The sequence below is a fragment of the Trachurus trachurus genome, assembly GCF_905171665.1.
Source record: "Trachurus trachurus genome assembly, chromosome: 19".
Classification (NCBI taxonomy): domain Eukaryota; kingdom Metazoa; phylum Chordata; class Actinopteri; order Carangiformes; family Carangidae; genus Trachurus; species Trachurus trachurus.
The window spans coordinates 11,141,065-11,161,135 of record NC_139913.1 but is presented as its reverse complement, the minus strand read 5'-3'; the positions used below and the strand labels follow the sequence as shown (position 1 = coordinate 11,161,135).

The 20,071-nt window shown below is 44.0% G+C and overlaps 1 protein-coding gene across 1 annotated transcript in view; it reads right to left on the bottom strand.

Moving 5' to 3' along the window:
- LOC311002557 (heparan sulfate glucosamine 3-O-sulfotransferase 3A1-like) overlaps positions 1-19,777 on the bottom strand; it is a 32,161-nt gene extending 12,384 nt beyond the window's left edge. Inside the window, exon 1 of the mRNA XM_083993957.1 lies at positions 18,893-19,777. Within this exon, the coding sequence (XP_083850083.1) occupies positions 18,893-19,473 (581 nt within the window). The 5' untranslated portion in view covers positions 19,474-19,777. The remainder of the gene's footprint in view (positions 1-18,892) is intronic.
- Between the last annotated feature and the right edge of the window lie 294 nt (positions 19,778-20,071).

Sequence of the window (20,071 nt, the reverse complement as noted above, 5' to 3'; positions counted from 1 at the left end):
TTTGAGGGGACTGCTCTGCGATAATTACCCATGACAAAAGGCGAGGGTTTTTGTCTTTGGGACCATTACCATGGTGATTTTCAAGCTGCCGAAACATTCAATATAAACATTTCAGGCTGCTGAATATGCCGTATAGACTGTCAGTAAAAAAAAAAAGCCACATTTCTGCTGCTGGCACATGTTCCCTCATCTGTGTGTGTGTGTGTGTCTCCTCTGCTGCTTGTTGAGAGAAGAGGCAACTCAAATATTAGAGCTCAGAGAAAAAGACATTAAGGCTTGTGATTAAAAAAATATATATAAAGGCTAAAGTCTGATAACTTAAGCCCAGTTTCGGCTCATTCAACGAACACAGCTGTAAAATGATGGGCTGGCAAAAAGACAATCCCACACCACACCACACCGCACCGCCCCCCTCCCACACTGAGACACACTGGCACTAGCATTCCTGAACATTTCTCCTCCTCCTCCTCCTCCTTCCGTGGAGTGATGCACTGACTTCACCAGAAACACTTAAACCATTTGACGTTGTCTCCTTTTATTAGGCTGAAAACTGTTCACTTCAGTTTTCATTTTCCCTCTTCCAACATTTTTGGGCTCTTCAGTCATAAAACAGACTCTCCATGAGAACACGCTGCTCTTTTCACATATTCTCTTCCACCTCTCTCTCTCTCTTCCTCTTTCTCTCTCAGCCTCCTCGGTCCTCAGCTTCTTCGCTTCTTCTATGATCCAATAAGTATGCCGAAATGCAGCCTATTAAACACCGTCTTGTAAAACCAGAGACGATGCTTTCATTACAGTTATCAGTGCAAGGAAAACGTGAGTGGACTTGAGAGGCTCTTCTCGTACACGACACAAAGAGCATTTTGGTTTTCAAACTCTTAGGGATGAGCTGAAATAGTTCAGTTTATTTGTTCAGCTAAAAACGCCTAGTGTGTCTGCTATCATGTTAAATTAATCCCAATATCAATCTTTTTGTCAATGCAGTGTGAAGTATATTCTTATCAAGTGTTGCTCCATTAACCAACCCTGCTATAAACACCCTGAGACGATGATGAACTGCAGCTGATCTCAAGCTCAACACATGAACAATCACCAGTTGATAAAATCTTTCTTTAATCCTTCTTTTTGCTTGCATCTGTTTTCCATTAGAGACAGAACAGTGAGATTCAGTTTCAGCAGAACAGTTGATTAACATCCAGTAGGAAGCTCCTGTAAAAATGAGTGACTTAGTGACCTAATTACCAACAGGGAGGAGGTTTCACCGTTCGGTAGCATTTACAGTAAACGTGGCGTCATTTTTATTACCCTAAAACCCCCGTGAAAAGACCAAAACCAACATTATACTGGCCCGACTCTCAGTACTGTCCACGGTCCCTGACCTCTCTGTGGCAAACCACTGATTGGCTCCTATAGGAGATGGGAATACATGTGAAAATAGCCCATTTATCTGGGTCTATTTCCAGCTGCAGATTAACACATATCTGCTCCATAAGTGAGTGTTTATGGCAGGAGGAACGGTGTGTGTGGGAAGATAGATTAAAGATAAATTCCCCATGTTCATGGTAATGAAGGAACGTGTCGCCCGGTGTAATGGTGTGGCATGTGGATGTATTTTTAATAGATAATGAACAGCAATGGAGGAGGACTGAGCTCTATGAGGAGCTGCCTACACGCACGGATCGATTCATACGTAGTTTTGCTCTTTTCATGGAGTTTTTGCAGAGAATAAGAAAAATATAGAATAGTTTTTGAAACAATAGATGAAGATGGGGTTAAAAACTAAATGAGAGATCTGGGAATTCAAGGAGGAAGGAGGAAGAAGAAGCTGGGCGTGGTGTTTGACTGCACTGTAAGTGTGTGTGTCATTGTTAACTGCATTATAAATTAGATTGTGTCACACAGCGCTTGCAGAGAATAGGTCACGTGCATCCTGAAAAACCAAAATATTATCCAGAGTGTCTGTTTTAATCTGCCAAAATATTTCTGGTATCTTGCACTTAGCCACAAAACAGGTTGGCACATCGACGCAACTGATAATAACAGGGTGGCATGGAATAGCTGCTTTCTAAATCATACTGTACTGCACCACTCACACATGTGTACACACACACACACACACACACGCCCGCACACACAATTAAAGTAAGAACTTGACAGGTTGAAAGCCCAAGTCTGAGTCTTGTTGGCGTACTTCTGAGAGCTGACTGTAAACCGCCTGGGATTTTCTAAAATAGAACAACTTCTGAAAAGGAGTCATTGTTCTGTTTCAAATGCAAGCATATAGAGATGCCAAAATTAGTCAGGTAGTATCTAAGCCAACCGAGCTGGAGGAGATGGGGGGGTGGGTGGGGGCTGGCAGATCGCTTCGCTGCGAACTCAGAACATCTTTCTGTTTCACTCTCAGACACCGTGGACTACCTCGGAGCTGGTGTCAGTTTCAGCTGCCATCGCGCTGAATTGCATTACAGTTCCTCCTCTCTTTCTTTCTTACAGTACTCTGTCTCAGGACCCGCGAGGCAGCAGAGGGGCAAGAGGCAGTAAAACATAATTTCCACATGAAATTCGAGAGCTGTAACATAATGAAAGCCAAATATTTGACAGTTAACTTTAAACAGTTTTAGGTGCACACGGAGTCAAGAGTCTAGGCTTACCTATAGCTGAACAGAAAGTTAACAAGATAGCAAAACAGTGCCGCACATATGCAACACATACGAAAGCTGCGAGGTCGAGTTTCTGTTTAGACTGAATAAAAGGAGGGGGGTAAGTGGTGAGTGGAGAGGAGAGGAGAGGGGGGGGGGGGGGGATTGTGAGATACTGGGAGAGGAGAGTGCAGAGAACGATGGGGATAAGAGTCAAGCATCAGCTAGGCGGACAGCAGCATCGGGGAGTGTAAAAGTGATTACACTGTCTCCAAGCCCTCTTACTCTCTGTCTACTGCCTTTCCCCGTTTCATTTTCTTCTTCCCTCCCTCCTCTTCCTCCTTCCCCTCCCTCCCAACATCCATCCTTCCACTCGCAAGCTCGGAATACAAAGCGCCTGGCACCATCGCATCGCTTTCCCTCAACTTTGTGCCAAGCCACAGCGAGAGGGGAGAGCAGCACCCAGCGAGCTCGCGCGCCCTCTCCGTGCCGTCCTGCCACCGCATGAAGCGGCAGAGATTAGCATGTACGGATGCTCCCTCTTTATCGCGTCTATTTGACATAAACTCACGACAAACAGGCTCGCACAATCTCTCTGGAGGTTTTTTTTTTTCTTCCTCTCCTCCTAGCTTGTAGTGCCACAGAGACACAACCAGAGGCGTTCGCTTACTCACATCTACAGTAGGAGCTTTAAATATTTGATAGGTAATTTTTTTTCTTCATCTCCTCTTCTTAAACATCCTGGAGAATAAATAATGAGTTTGGTAATAACAAGTTACCATAATGATGTATACACTCAGCAGAGGTGAGAATGCATGTAGTTTCAGGAAGTCAGGCAGGGAGAGAGAGAGAGACATGGTCGAATGCATGATTTCCATTTTGCGTCCCTTGCATTATCCATTAAATAAATAGCCCACCACGGTGAATGGGACTTGGGTGCAGCTGATTTCTGTCGAGGCAGCAGGGCCGCGCATAACGAACAGGTGACGCTGGCGAGGTGTGTGTGTGTGTGTGTGTGTGGGGGGGGGGGGTCGCGTCGCGTCGCCATATCGGCACCAGTTGCACAAGCGCGCGGTGATTGTGAGCAGTGCCAGCGAGGTGGGGCGTGATGAAGAACAGGTTGTCGCTGAAAGAAAAGGTGAAAAATCACCCACTGTGGAATGTCACGGGGAGCTTTAAAACGACACCGAATGGCTGAGGCGGGGGCCAGCGGTTGCCTGGGGCTGGGCTGTGACCCAGAATTCAACAGACAGACCCCCAGTGAGAAAACCAGGAGGCCCCCATCACGGTCGAAACTAAACTGGCCGCACAACAGGGGAAAACACCTCCTCTTCCTCCCCAGACTGCAGAGAGGTAACTCCATCTGGGAAGCTGGATTCGAGGCGCAAGATAATATGAAGTGTAACGGAGAACTGTGGCGTCTGATGAGCCGCTGACAACGTGCTAATGTTTTAGCCTGTCAGCTCTTGTGAGCAAAGACGAATGGTTTCAGAAATAGAAGGTAATTACAGGGCAAAACCTCATTGTCGGGGGTTAGGACCGCGTGTATATGGGGTAGTGGAGCTTTCTTTTCTTTTTTTCCCCCCCTGCCAGTGCTGGAAAGTGAGAAGAGAAGCATAACTGGCACAAATGTTGCTGCTTTTAGATATCTGATCAGATTTTCTTCATTTGCAATGTCATTAGCTCTCTCTCTTTTATTCTTTTTAGTTTTATTTCCTGTTGTTCTGTTCTCCAGTTTGGTATGGGGTCAGCATCTTTTCACTTTTCCCCCTGATCATCCCTCACTGGCTTCCCACCCGTGAACTCCTGCCTCAGTTTTATTTATTTTTGAATAATGGCAGCTTAATGTAAATGACTGTTAAAATGACTGGAAACTCCTCAAGATGAAGCTGTTTCTTAAATTACTTCATTCAATCATAAACAGAAAAAAAACAAAAAATAAACAGTATTTTATATCTTTGCTTGTGATGATTGCTGTTGATTACTTTTCTGGTCAATTAACTGGTTAACTGCTATACGCATATGGCCGGATTTAATGATCTTACAATGTTTTTTCTTTCATCAAAGTTAAATATTCTGAGCAAGCTGTGAATCAAAACAAGCTAAATTATCATATATTTAATGGCATAATTGCCTTTATTTAAAATGTCTGGCATATAGAGGCAGATGGGAAACTCAGGGAAAGATGGGTGTTCCCAACCAGGGTCGCTGTCACGGCTACATGATATGTGCTTGGTCTTCAACCATTCCACACATAAGTCAAGTTTTTGTTTCTCACATATTGATATGAGAAATATCCTTACTAATACCGCGAGCAGGATTTCCGCCGTATCGCTCAGCCCTAATCATGAGTGACAGGGAAAAAGAGAGAGAAACCATGATACATAGCTAAGCCCTACTGCCATGGCTTCCAGATGAACCGGTTATTCTGCAGAACTTGCGCTTAATTTTAATACTTTTACCTCCAGTGCTGAAATGGTTAAGCCTCAGAGCTGAGCTAGAAGACTGACTTTAAAAAAAAGGCTCTTACACTTGAACAGCTATAGATTAACAGTTATCTCCATGAGGGATGTTGCACTTCATTCTTTTACGAGCAGGTCTGCGGTGTATTTATGTAGGGCATTACGCAGCCAAGGCCCGCGTCCGCTGTTTTCCCGCGCCGTTGCGGTAACGAATGTTTCTAATTCTCGGCGGCGGCTCGTCTGATTACTCAGCCGGCACCGTAAACCCGATCTCATGTAGAGCAGGTGATTGCATGAAGGCAGTTCCCCACGCATATTGTCATGGATATGGCAAATGAGGTGTTCGAGGTGGGGGAGGAGACACATGCTTGATGATTCATGTTATCAATCAGGGGGGTTATTTTTCAATATTTCACATTGATGTAATCGTCCCAAAAACACATTAACATTGAGGGAGTACTCTACAGAGAGATAATGGCTGGATATTTGTGCCCGTTACTCTGCCAGGCTTGAATGACGGATGTGCCTTCCATACAGAGAGAGGCTGTGGCATGAATAAATACGGTCCGTCCAAATCACAATTAGAAAACAAATAAATAGAGTGTAAAGACAATGATGAGGAGGGGCCGGGTGTGAACGATCATTCAAGGGAACACATTTACGGAGAAAAGAAGCAAACCAAAACGAAATGCATATTAATGCCATTCATATTCATGACAGTGGAATATAGAGGCTATTATGAACCACTTTCAATCACATTTGCATTTACATTATGGGCTAATGCAAGAGTAAACCTACAGAGTAAATGGCGGTGAAGCAAAAGTAAAAGTGTTTCAAACAATACAGGGTTTAACAGAGACCTTTACTGTATGCTCGCTCTGGTGAATACCTGTTACTGTGTATAATGTATCACACTGTGGGCACATGTTTCTCTGCAAAACTGTAGAGTATAGGTTGAGTGCAAACATATGTTTGCGATGGGACGTCCTTTTGATTGTGCCTGCGTGCGCGTGTTTGCCCAAAAGAGCTCTTATAAAAAGGGCCATTTCTGTTGTAATGTGCATCCAAGAGTTCATCAGGGGGAGCTAGAAAAGCACCCGGTGGCACTCATTTGCCAGAAGTAAAAAGCTTTGTGGGTGAGGGGGAAATCCCTCCTGCTGGATTTACGCCTTGCCAGAACCGACCCCTCGTTTAAAAGCCAGTTGGATACGAGAAAGAGAAATGAAACATAAGAGCAAAAAACAGGGCGGTGAAAGAGAATATTCTCAACTGCTGCTGCTGCTGCTGCTGCTGGGCTGAGTGGAAAATAATATGATGTAATAAATGGTATGTCAGAAACAGACCTGCCCCACGATGCTGAGTTTCTGTGTGTGTGTGTACATGCTTTCTAGTGCATGCCTGTGTGTGTGAGTGTTTAGGGCCTCTCCATTAGCTCTCACACTAACATTTGGGGTAGCAAACAAAGCACAGAATCATCAATGAGGACCACTATAGCTGACGTGATCGTAGGTTGAACCCTTGACAATATGAGCCTAATTACACTCAGTTGTCTCCGAAGGGCCATAAATCAATGCTTGTGGTGAATCCTAAACAACAAAATCAATACAGTTGCGTCTCAATGGCCATAATGAGAATCGGGTTGAAGGTAAGGATTTTTAAATCAGCCACATATTGGCTCGTCCCAGCTAGCCAAGGCTCAGTAAGGTGTGAAACACATGTTAAATTACAGTATGATGATTAAAACGACGCAGGCGTTCTCACATGAGACTGTTTAGTAATCAAAGTAAAATGGCACTACAGCATTTCGTTATGATTGAACAGAGTAATAATTATTTTTTTTCTTGCGAATGTCTATTGTGATAGTGGTTATTAACGACTGTGGTGCAAGGGCTGAGGCAGACAGAGTCAATGTGAGGAAAAGCGTGACTCCGAATGTGTAGCAACAACATGCGAACCAGCGGGGGCCCTGAACTCTCATTTGTGTTAATCAAACTTCTCTAAATTGTTTGTATAATGAAATTATGGCTGTCAGGGAGGCCTGGGGGACATCAATTAAGCAGATAAGCAAATGAAAATAAATCACTTTTTATCAAATGCGCGGCCGCCCGCCTGTGTGTCCGGTAAACACAGGAAAAACAGGAAGTGATCCTGTTCGGTCCATAAATCCCAGTGACAAGCAATCAGGATGGCTGCTGCATGCGTGGAGCTCTGGGAACCAGTTGGGAGGACAGCAGAAACATTACTTCCTCCTCCCTTCTTCAAAAGGTTACTTTTATTTGCGAGGTCAGATTTTCTCGACAGTGTTTCTGTTTGATGCAATTAACCCAGTAACAGTGCTACAGATAAAAACCTCTAGGTTTAACGAGCTGTAGTAGCTGCCGGTTCTTCGTTTGAATAGGCCCAGATAATTAAATTCTTTGTCTGACAGGCGGCAACTGGGGGAGAAAAAAAAAAGGAAAAAAGTAACAAAAATAACAAAGCACTACATGAATGTGCTGGAAACACAATCTGGTGGTCAAATATGTACACTGGGTGAGGAAGGGGGGGCTGTGGGTGCGCGGGTGTCGCATGGGAGAGCCACAATGAGGCAAAGCAGCTCTGTTAATGGATGTGATCACAGCTTCCTGGTGAATAATGCAGCCCTGCTAATTGACTGCATTAATAATTGATGGGGGTGTGTTCGAGGAGGTGGCACTGGGAGCCGCGCCGCATAGAGCACATACTGTACAATTGTCTTGTTAGAGAGGACTTTGAATGAATATTATATCTCGTACATCTGTCGGCGCCGGTGGTTGGCTCTAAATAACCCGGCCTCCCTCCCCCCTATTGATGATGTGACTGCAAGGAGGAGGATGTGACTGTATGTGAATCGAAGATGTCAGAATAAACAATCGCCCTGACAACATAATGATATAATGAGCCCCAGCCCCGCCACATGTTCGACGGTTAAAACGACTTGGGCTCATGTCAAGTCCCGAAGGCTCCGCGATGTTGATACACCCTACGCCCTCCAAACTGACCGAAACTGACCCAGAACAAGCCAGCTGCGTAAATAAAAACCACTGAAATAACGTAGGATTGAAACATAAGGTACCGATAGAACAGTCAGTTTATTATTTTTTTTATTTTTTACAAACTCTTGGCATCACGTCTGGAGCTCGTCCGTCCGGCTTGTAAACTGATGTTTTTCACAATTCGATGAGAAGGAGATGGGTGTGAGAAAAGAGAAATAGATTTTACTGTAAACCTGATTTATCTGATGTTCTCGAAGGTGTCCGGTTGCCGAAGAATGCATAAAACTAACTCGTAAAAAAAAAAAAGTCCTGTCTTCCTGTCTGCCGTGCTCTCACAGGAAACAATGGGATCAATATGTCAGGGTGTGTTCAAAGGATTTCTGACAATCCAGATGCATTTGTTCTAGAGTTCAATAGGAGCTGGACACAGGAGAAGAGGGAAACAATGACCTGCTCCGATCACTGAAGCCAATAAAGAATACACCTGTGTTTGTTTGACAGGCCTAACCTTAACCAAACATGAGACACACACCCTCACTGCTGGACGTTTCAACCTTAGGCTAAACCAGACATCACACTCTGCAAATTAGGCTAATTTGCTTTTTTCTGAGAGTTATATGCTATAGCTCTCTCATGTCTGTTGAATCTAAACTGCAGCCAGCTGCTGGTTAGCTTAGCTTAGCATAAAGACTGAGAACACAGGGAGACGGTTTATCCAGTTCTGTCCAATGGTAACTAATTCCACATCCCAGCCTTACATTCAACAATTGACACCTTAAATCTTGTTTAATTGTTACAAAACCATAAAATAGTTGAACGAGTGTCATTTTTAAACAGTGGAAATATAAATTGTTAATTAGTGAGCGTTAGAAGTGCTGGTTGTTGAGCCAGAGTTTCTATGCTAAGCTAGCAGCAGCTAGCTGTGACTTCATATCAGACAGATATAAATATGTTTATATATTAGTATGGATCCACTGCAAGAAATAAAAAATAACATTTCACAAAATGTAGAACTCTTATGATAAATGGATATTTTCTTCACAGTTGATTGCGTAACTTTATTGCGTGAACGTGTCAAGTGAAATCCTAGTGAAAAGCTTCTCTATTTTGCATCCATAATTTCCCCTGCCACATAGTTCATCTCACACTTGCTCTCACGCTGGTCCCGAACGGAGGGAATCTGTTCCCTGCTCCTCTTATTAACATGCAAATCCTCATCTTTAGGAGGAAGGATAATAGTGGAAAAGGAGAAGCCCCTTTGTGCAACTCCAGAGCAACTGAGGATGTTCCTTCCTACTTCGATTAGCCAGACATGTTCCTCTGACAGCAATCTCCCTGCTGTCTAATGTACAGTCAGACCTAGTTACAGTAGCAATTACTAGTGTTCAGGTTAAGATTAATTGAATTACTGGGTGGCTTCCCTGCACTCCTCTGTGGGCATATCAATCACGGCCTCTGCGCTACACAGACCCTTTATCACCCTCTTCCATCTTTATGTAAAAAGACGCAGACTGCGCTGTTGCACTCCATCTATCAATAAACGGGTCTGGGGTGGCAAACTCATTTTCTAACGCATTCCTCTCTTTAATCAAGCAGCCTGACATTTGAGGGGGGTGGGGGGGTAGTTAGTGAAAGCTGTACACCATCTTTTCTCCAAATGAATAAAACAGAGGAAATTAAATGTAGAGCAGCTGAAGTGGTAACGACTCTTGTTTGACTTTATGAAAGAGAAAGAGACGGTAAATCTGTGCTCCGTATGAGATCACAGAACATTTGTGATACAGTTAAAACTGATACTCTGTGGTAGTGCTGCACGATTAATCTAATCGCAATCGCGATGTCACGCCGTGCGATTACGTAATCGCACGAAAGAGTGCGATTGGCGATTTAAAGTCTACATAAATGTGCGACCGCGTGAGCCTGTAAACGGGACTTTAACTCCTGTAGTGTGTGGAGCGGAGCCGCTAATGTGTGCAGCATAGCAGACTCCGTCAGTAGTCATGTGACCAGCAGGTCTGATCACGTGACTACCCAGCTGGCAGACAGCGCTCCGTGTGCTGCAGGACCGTCTCCCCGTGATTACAGCAGGTGTGGAGCTTTAGCGTCACGGAGCGAACTGTGTTTTCCTCCGCAACATGTGCAGTGCGTTTAAAAAACGAGGAGGCATATGCCTGTTGGGGCGAACGACCAGAAAGCTCCGGTGTTTGGTTTTCTTTTAACTGTCTTTTTTATTTATTTTTTATTTTTATTTTACGGTAACAGCCACACTCATTTGCCGTCTCCTCTCGTCCGTTGTGTGTGTGTGTGCGCGTGCGTGCATGCGTGTGTCTGTCTGTCTGTCTCTGTGTTACCTGTGTACCTGTGTACTGTGAGAGGAGGGAGGGGGGAGAAAGGCATTATGATGGCATCGCAGTAGACTATGAAACTGCACAAAAAGTTACCTATTTTTATTTAATACAAAGATACTGTAAGGAAACACTTATTATTTGAGAAATACACTCCTAAAATATGGTTATTTCCTGTGCTGTGCTTGATAATCAAGCAAATAGACTCCTTACAGCATTAATTTACAATATCGTAATCGCAATCGCAAATCGCAATATTTTCCACCATAATCGCAATCGCACATTTTTATCAAATCGTGCAGCACTACTCTGTGGTGAGAAATCCTGCTATATAACTCTGTCAGTGGCTCCTTTGTGCTGTGCTACCTCTCTTATTAGATATACAATAGACTTTGTGTAAAGCATTTGTTTGAGCAGCTGGATTTCTACTTGAGGAACCAGGTAGCTTTTGAAAAAGCGCACATGCAGTAGATCCGCAGTGCTTCTGTTTGAATAAAATAGCTCTCAAGGCAGATTAAATGCCACTCTGTCATTTTCTCTCCATTCACCACCTCCATTATTAGCTGTTTTAAAAAATTGTGCAGGCTCTCTGGTCACGGACTATAGTGCTGCCAAATCCTAATCTTCAGCATGTTTTATTTCAATCATCACGACCACGCGACTCTTTGTTCATCATCAAGCAGGAATATACAGAATACGCTGGTTACAGAGGTGCTGAAAGCTCCAAAACAACATCTGAAGAAAATAATGTGTTGGCCTCTTTGTCAGCCATGCCAGAAAAACGCCAATCCCTCATTTCCAATGGACTCCAAGAGCCACACACACACGCACGCACACTTGCGCTTGAAGCTTAGCTACAGTATAATTCTGTGTTTTTTTGCGCGGAGACGGAGGTTGGGCAGTCAAACAGAGGTTGTGCCTGGGGTGCCGTCTGGCATAGCCTCTGCCCATGCCTGCGGGGCGGACCCTGCCAGGGCAACTGGCACTGGGCATGCCCCAGTGGAGCACCAGAAAAAGGCATGTTTGGTGCCATCCTATCACCACACAGGCAGCTGCAGATAGCACACATGGCAAGCGTGTCAGAGTCCATGCCTTAAAGCACACAGGCAGAAGGGAAAACAATTCCATGTTTGGCGAACAACGCCTTAAAAAGAAAAAGAAAAAAAAACCTTGAAAAGTGTAAAATACTTTTCTGCTAAGTGAATGAAAGTAAAAGGCTGGAAAAACAAACCTCCAAGCTTTGTGAAGTAGTAAACACTTGAGTTTTTTTTTCTTTTTCTTTTTTCGTTTTACAGCGACTTGAAATACAGGATGAAGATGTATGCCAGAAAAAAAATAAATATGTGGTGAAAATATTTTAAAGAAAACACTACAGTTGGAACGGAAAATGGAGTACCCAAGAGGAGAGGGCTTCCTTCTTTTTATTGGTTCCCAGGCTTTCCATAGCTCTGGTTCTCCTTCTCATTCCTGTCTGTCTCTCTCTCCTTCTCGCTTGTGGAAAATATGGAGGGCTCCCTGTCCTGTGATAAAGCTGTTGCCTGCGAGATGGGAAAGAGAGATCCATCACGCTGAGGCGTTGGTTTACCCTGCCAATCCGCACCACTGAGGGCTGTAACGTGTACATGCTCCATCCATGCATCATTTACCCGGGACCCTTCTGTGCCCAAATAACATGGGTTTGGCTGCACGTTTCAAAAATCCTAAAGCACCCTGGCAAATCCTCTGAAAGTCTCGATATGCATGAATTCTGGAGGTTGTTTTGCGGTTTGTTTAGTTCGCTTCTATGAAGAGCGCTGAAACAGTCTGGTCTAAAGCCCCTTGACTCTCCGGTGCCAAATGATAGGGTTACAGTCTGTCTTTGTTTGTGGAAGGATAACACTTAACTTCCATCAACCTTGGTCTGCCAAGACACAAGAAAAAAAAGAAGAAACATAGACGAACAGAAATATAGTACAGGAAGAAATTTGCAAACATGATTCTTCCTCTTTTTTTTCATTTGAGTCATACTGCCTGTAAAGTGCCTGGAGGCAACAACTGCTGTGATATTAGAAAACATTACCTGGCCAGTTTCCAGGAACTTCCAGGAAAATAAATCACTGACATTCATGAGCATTGCTTGAAAACCGCTAAACTGCTGGAGCTCTTCAGGTGTACCGCCTGGAAATAAAACACTGAGCTGCCGAGGTGAAACCCGACGTCTTCTTAAAGGTCAAACATCTCGACTTCACAAACGATAATGCGATAGAAACGATTACGGCACCTTGTAGCTTCACAGAGCGGTGTATTTTTGTACAGTCCAGACAATAAAAAAAAGTGACCTCAAGTGCTCCTTTTGAAACATGAATCCCAGAATAAATGCTTCATAATGTATAGGCTAATACCTCATAAAAGGGGGCCGACAGCTGCTGAGCTGAATTGGTTGTGAGATACGACAGGGTCAAACAGGTTGCTACCCAAAAGTGAATAAACAACTGAATCCTAGAAACAATGTAACTCGATCCTAATGTTACAGTACCATCTGTTGGCATTGTGAACTCTGAGGGTGGCACATTCTGTGGCAGCCCCCTAGGTGACCCTCCTGACCGTGATCAATCACGCTCCCTTTCCGCACATGTTCATCAAAGCTCCTGAAACAATTCGTACCAGAGCGACCGCGAAGTTCTCCTTCATCTTTGCTAGCTTGCGGCGAGACAACAAACAGCTCTTATTTTAGGTGTGTCAGGTGAATGCATCAGGTGTGAGCATCTGGTGGAGATCCAGGTGGTGTCTACAGAGCACCCTGCACCTGCTGCCTGTCCTCACCCACCCATCGGGGGGGCAGATTCCCAGAATGCCAGAGGGCAGCTGCTGACAGGATAGTTCGCTTGCTTCTATCTATCTCCCCCTGCGTGGGGCCTCCTAGGGTCAGCTGCTAAGGGCATGCAGAGATGACGGTGGGGGTGGCGGAGGTCAAGGAGTTGGCGAGGAGGAGGTGGGTGGGTGGGAGTGCGGGCTACAGTCGTTGGTGGGTTGCATGCCTTCAGCAGGAGGTGAGTGTCCCGGTTTTACAATTATACCCCACGATAATCACTTTCACAATCCTGAGGCTCATGCTCAGGAGGTCTCTGGTGATCACGTTACGTCCGCTGTTTGTGCGCCCTCCACAACCCCACCCCTGACCCCTCCACCTCCGCCAGCCCTCCCCATTCCACCTGCCTTCCGCAAACCGGCCTTATGTTAGCAGATGTAGCTGCTGAGCCACCAAGTTCTGTAGAAAATGCAGTTTAGAAAAATTTTATGAGCACCTAGATTTTGGAAAAAAAAAAAGTTTTCTTTTTTGTGGAGAGGACTTTAATTTTAAACTTTACGGTAGCCCTCTGGGTGTTTATATACTTAGAAGCTCCTCTCAGTATAGAATAAGTCCCATTACAACATCCATAACAACAAAACATAAGTAAATTGCCATAAAAAGCTTTTTTACAAATGACCTTTCAGTATAGTTCATTACTGCTTATTTCCATTGGTAACTGAGATAAACCAAACAGGGGAACAATCAACGGAAATGGGTTAAATCTGTTTTTAAAATCTCAGCTGTGCTGTGGAGAAATGCTCAAACAAAGCCTCTATTAAGAGACCATGGAGATACATTTTTATAGGATTTGCAGAGACAGATAATTAACACCAGAAAAAAAAACATTCCAGTTTGCCCCTCGTGCTTTTTTGGCTATTATGGTTACTTGGTTACATAAATTTAAGATAGGCAAGGCCTTGGAATATAAAGTTGTGCAAAAGCAGCGAGTGGTGGTGAAGACCAAAACTATTTTCAACTCTCCGGCTCTATTTAAAACTCTGAAGAACATGTCATTCCTGTATTCCTGGCTGGGTTACATGCAAGGGCAGCGACGAGCGCCAAAAGTACACGGGAGGTGCTTACAGTTTGTATGCTGACATAAAAACGGACTTATAGTACACACAGACACACACGCACACACATACACACACAGTTAAATTTGGACTCATGTTCCAGCTGGTGTCTGGTTTTGTCGTGACCAGCTGGTGCAGATACACAATAAACATGTACACACACATGTCAGTTTTGTATGTTGCACACTTTCCAATATATTTGTGAATTGGTTAAATTACAGGAATTACATGGTTTAGAAAAACACACAGCGCCGTCTGGCTCAGAGCGACTTCGACTACAACTTTACTACCCCTGTAAGACACACAACTGAAGAGGTTGTCAGTATTTTTTTTTTCTTTTTTCACTATTAAACATCTAGCCGCTCCCATTTAAAAGTTGCGTCATGCTTTCCGCTGCTTTTCTCTCTGTGCTCAGACACTCAGTCACACAGCGGCAAACACGGCCAGAGTTTCAACTCGACCGCACAGTTAAACACAGGCAACATCGGAGAACCTTGGAAATCAGCTTCGTTTCAAAGTCACATGACGGATATCATTTTATAAAAAAAAATTTTAAGACATGTGTCTGTAAACCTATGACCAAGCAGCCTCATGTAGGTAAATGCTAATCGCAAATGAAAAAAAAATTCATGGAATTTAAACACAAACACGGCTCATGTTATTATTCTGCACTTTCACATCTGGGTCTTGGATTGTGTTTGAAAAACAGACAGAAGATCTTTAACTTCCTGTGTGAACGTCCACGTGTGAATCCGTCCTGCCACACAGACAGACGCAGACTGTTCCAACACAGACATTTTAGTTCGGGCTACACAACGTGCCACTTGCTAACACAAGTCTCCTCTGGGTCACTGCTTTTATGATTAAGACCCTTTTTATTTTATTACCATTACAGAACGCCCTTTCATATGAGGCCAGTTTTATGAACAGGGAAACCCCTAATTTAATGTGATTCTTCAGTTTTCCTAGCTGAACGAACTCTTTTCATAATGCCTTCTCATGCTTTTGAATATTACATATATGAGGGTGAAACTCAGATTAACTTGAGAAACATGAGAACTCCAGGAAATAAACAGCTTTAAAGCCTGCCTAAGCATATAACAAAATAGAACAAATGTGTGTATCCCTGCACTAAATAGGACTGTATTTGTTTATATCTAGATAAATATATGTGTGTGTTAACATGTCATGCATGTTTTGTTTTTTTTGATGGGTAATTAACCCAATAAAGGCTCTGGTGAAGCCTGATCCACCCGGTTTGCAGACATCAAACGGGAACTGCGGCGGCTGGGTCTAGACGGGTGAAAGCTGGGCGGTCAGTAACCCAAGAAGGCCGAAAACATAATAGTGACTGCTCCGTGGCATGGACCTCTGCTTTAGTTTACACTGTTTGTGCTTGACCTCCTTGTTCACTCTTGAGTGTCCATTTCCACAACAAAAGCCCTAACAGGTTGTGTGTGTGATTATACAGATACACAGCTGAGAAATGTGTAGTGAAATGTAACACTGACCGACTGGACAATCGGGCCGGGTGTTGGTTTCCTGTTCGACAAAAGGTCTAAAGTACACAACTGGGAACTGCGAACATGCCTCAGCACAAGGAATATATGAAAAGGAAGAGATATGTCGCTGAAAATATCATTTTGCTTCAAGTAAATTCGCAAAATTGTCTGCATTTTATTCCAATCATGGTCAGTCAACATCTTGGATATGCAAACCGGGAACACCCATAAAAAAGAAATGCATTGAAATGTAAAAGAAAAATCAATAGATGAAGGTTCACTAAGATCTAAATAAATGCAGATGGTGAGACAGAATTTGACACAACTATTCAGATTTTAAGGCAACATAAAAGTGAAGCAAAAAAGTTCAAAGCTATACCAATGTTTCATGCTCTGACAGCCACGCTTGTCAAAAACTGGCAACTTTTTTTTTATCCTTCTCCATAAATTACAGATTTTTGCATCATAGCTTGGGGTTCGGGTGTGCGACTGACTTTTTAGGGCAGTTGATGGAAAATTCCCACAACAAGCCAGACAAGTATAATTCTGGGAAAGGCTGGAAAAGGGGGAGGCCGGAGATGTTGCCACGTCACATTAAGAGCTTAGAGGTGCTAAAGTATGTTCCACACATTCCCATAGGGACAGAGACGAGTGATTCATGCTGAGGACACACATCAGCCTCGACAATGAACAAAGGGTCTCCTGAGACGGAAGCTTCCATGTTTGAAGTGTTCACTATTGCTAATGAAAGGAATTGCATAATTCAAGCAAATTGGACACAGTGATTAGTCACAGGAAATCTGGCCTGGTTTTGTACAAACAGCAACAGATCTGGGTTTTTTTGTTGTGTTTTTTTTTTGTATTATTTCATGAGATAGAGTATTCAACATGTGTGAAGCTGCTTCATTCGTATTTGGGAGCTTGTTCTTCAAATTGTGTTGTCAGCTGAGTTTGAAGTGGTCTGCACTGTAACTGTGACCTCGATTTTGATGAGGTGCTGCTCACATTTAGCAAAGCAATCAGACTGATTTCCTGGTTTCCGCAAACACTTTTGAAGTGCACAGCAACAACAACAACAACACCTCGACATGACCCCGAGCCAACAACTTCAAATGAACGCGACTCAATCAGCGGCTTCCACGAAAGAAAAAACCCCACAAAAGCTTATCAACAGGAAGACCCCTCTCAGACGTTGTGGAGGAGAACTGACAAGATGAACTCCTGCAGAGCGGGCCCGCGCTGTTTTAACAGTTATTTATTCCTCTTTGCAATTCAAAGCTCCTTCTGTTTTAAATGGACGGCATTAAGGGGAACCGGCACCGAGGTCTGTCCTTGGAGGCACGGTCCAAATTCCAGAGAATCTTGGCAACTCCTCGGGATAGATGGGACCCTCATGGATATAAACCCCCACAATGGATGAATAGGTAAACAGAAGGGTGTGAAAGAGTGATGGCGAAAAGAGAATGTTCACTCTCAGAGAGGCACAAAGAGGGAGGTGTGTGAGTGGGAGATGGGCGAGAGCCAGAGTGTTCGGGGGGAAGAGAGGGGGTGAGTCAGGAGGGTATATGAAGGGAGTTGTCGGTGAGCGAGAGTAAAAGTTTTGTCTCCAGGCTTTTAGTAGGTGCTGTGTGTAGTGTTAACTCAATCAAAAGGTGAATTATACCTCCCGAGACACTCAGGTAACCTTTCATTATGGCCCTAATCCTTCTTAATAACAGAGCTGCAATGTCGGCAATGCCCCATTAGACAGAGAACCACTGAGAGGGGGGGAGAGCCATTATTCCCCACAGGCCTGTGGAAATGTGAACACACAACACTCGGTCACACATTGGCGGTGACAGATGAAATCAATCACAAATTCGGCTCCAGCGAGGAAAATGCAGCGTGGACGAGGAAGACACGGAGAATCCGGAGGAGAGTAAATGTGTGTTTATGCGGAGGAAAAGGAGCTGCTCTGAAGTTTTACTTTCGTCAACAAAACTGAAAGTGAATCTATAAAAGCAAATTCACAATTAACGAGGCTGCAAACTTTCCCCCCTCAAGAGTTAATAAAGAAACAAACTTTAAAAGATTATTTAACTGTAATTAAATCTTAATACCATTAACACTATTGGATCAGTGGCATCTTATTTAAACTTTTAAGTGTTTTGTAGGATACTTTTTTTAAATGGCTGGCTCATCTAAGGATTAAACTCCAGTACAACTTTCTGAAACTTGGAGGAAAAAAAGTGCAGCAGGAGAGGTGTGAATAAACTTTGTTAATAATTAAATGATTTATTTCTAACGGCAAATATGATTAAGATTTTTAGTTTGAGGATTACATTTATTAAACTTCAATAGGAAGTGAAGATTTATACTTTTTGCAAAGTTCTGCTAAATTTTAAACAAAAAAAGTGAAATATGAAAATGTTTAGAGAAACTTTCATTGAAACTTGTTTGGAGTTCTTTGTTTCATCAATTCTTCCAAAGAAAATGTGTAAAAAATTACAGCTCGTTTTAAAATATCAAACATTCATCATGATCCATCCTCGTCTTCTTTCTCAGACTAATCAAGCTGTAAACTGAGAATCCGCCGTGGCTCTGACCACAGAGGCAGTCAACCCTGAAATGTGCATCAAAATGAGCAGCCTGATAACATCTAATGAAAGCAGGCCCTAATGTAGCGTAATAAATCAACAGGCTTGTCCACAGTGCTTCTTCCAGCAGCAATTAGGCTACTTCTATAAAAGTTGAGATGTTAAATAAAGATTCCTGGCTCATGCAGACCAGCCTTTATCAGTGATGTAGGAGCTGGCAAAGTAAAAAAGTTGGAAACACACCATCATCTATCATCTTGGCAATTTAATGACCAATAATAATAAACTGAAGTTCAGCCTGGATTTAAGAGTGACAATAATTAATGCATATTTAATACCTGTTTCTGCACTAACCTCGATTTGATCATGTGAATTTGAATTTATGCAGCAAGAACAACAATAAAAAATAAAAAAAAGATTTTCTCGCATAATTAATGAATTAATTATTCACCTGTACCACTCCAGTCCGTTCTCATAGTTGCGGTCGAAGAAGTGCGGCTCCGCTCCCACGGCCCTGATGTCTGGATGAACCCGGAGAAACTCCAGCAGAGCCCGGGTCCCTCCTTTCTTCACCCCGATGATGAGAGCCTGAGGCAGCTTCTTGCTCCCCTCCCCGAGCGGGCTGAGTTTACCTGCGAACCTCGGCGACACTCTCCTGGAGGCGACTAAATCCGGAGGCGGCAAGATCAGAGACTCCTCGCGCAGCTCCAAGACTCGCTGGCTCGAGCGCTCGTCCGCGTCCGCGAGGACCAGCGAGGGGCGCCGGTCGGCCCCGTAGCTCATCAGCTCGGAGCCGGCGGCGGTCCACTCGTACACCAGCCTCTTAGTCCGCAGCGACCTCAGGTCCGCGAAGAGCCCCGCAGCCCGGCCGGAGGAGGAGGCTTGGACCGGTGCGGGCGAGGTGGAGCCGCAGCGCTCGGCGAGGCAGTGCAGGAGGAAGAGAGAGGTGAGGAGGGAGCAGAGCATGACCGCCGCTTTCCTAAAGATGCCTCGGGATGGGGGGTCCAGTTTACTGATGCGGCTAAAAGCCATACCGGTCCCTGGGTGGTCGGTGCAGGAGCCACAGCCATGCTAGGCACACATAGTTGGGTCCTCTTGCCATGAAGAAACCGAAGAGTGAGTCTTCATCCACAGTGTGCTGTGGAAAACACCTCTGTCTCCACCAAATATAAAGAAGAAAAGAAAAAAAAAAACTAAACAAGAGATACCTGCTGCACACAGGTGAGAGAGCTGAGCCCAAACAGAAAACTGTCAAAATAAAAGCACACAGCTCCTTGATAACAGTGTTCAGTGTCTTTATGCACTCTGCAGGTACCAAAGTGTCTTCTTCCCCTGCTCTGTGCAGGATGCCACCACAAGCCCTGATGTACCAGCCGCACGTGTATAGAGTTGTAAACTTGTCTCGCACGTCAAGGTTGCTTGACAGGCACCTCTCCGACCAATGAGATGAAGAGAGGAGCAGACAGGAGCCAATGATGTTCCAGGTAGGCGGGGACACGGATTCACAGCCCATCTCAGCCAGATCACAGGGGATCTTCATGTGCAAATAAGGTTGTAATTAAATCTTGCAGAAAAGAAATATGACAGGGACATTTACAAACTTTCAAAGTACAGACAAACTGACACCTTT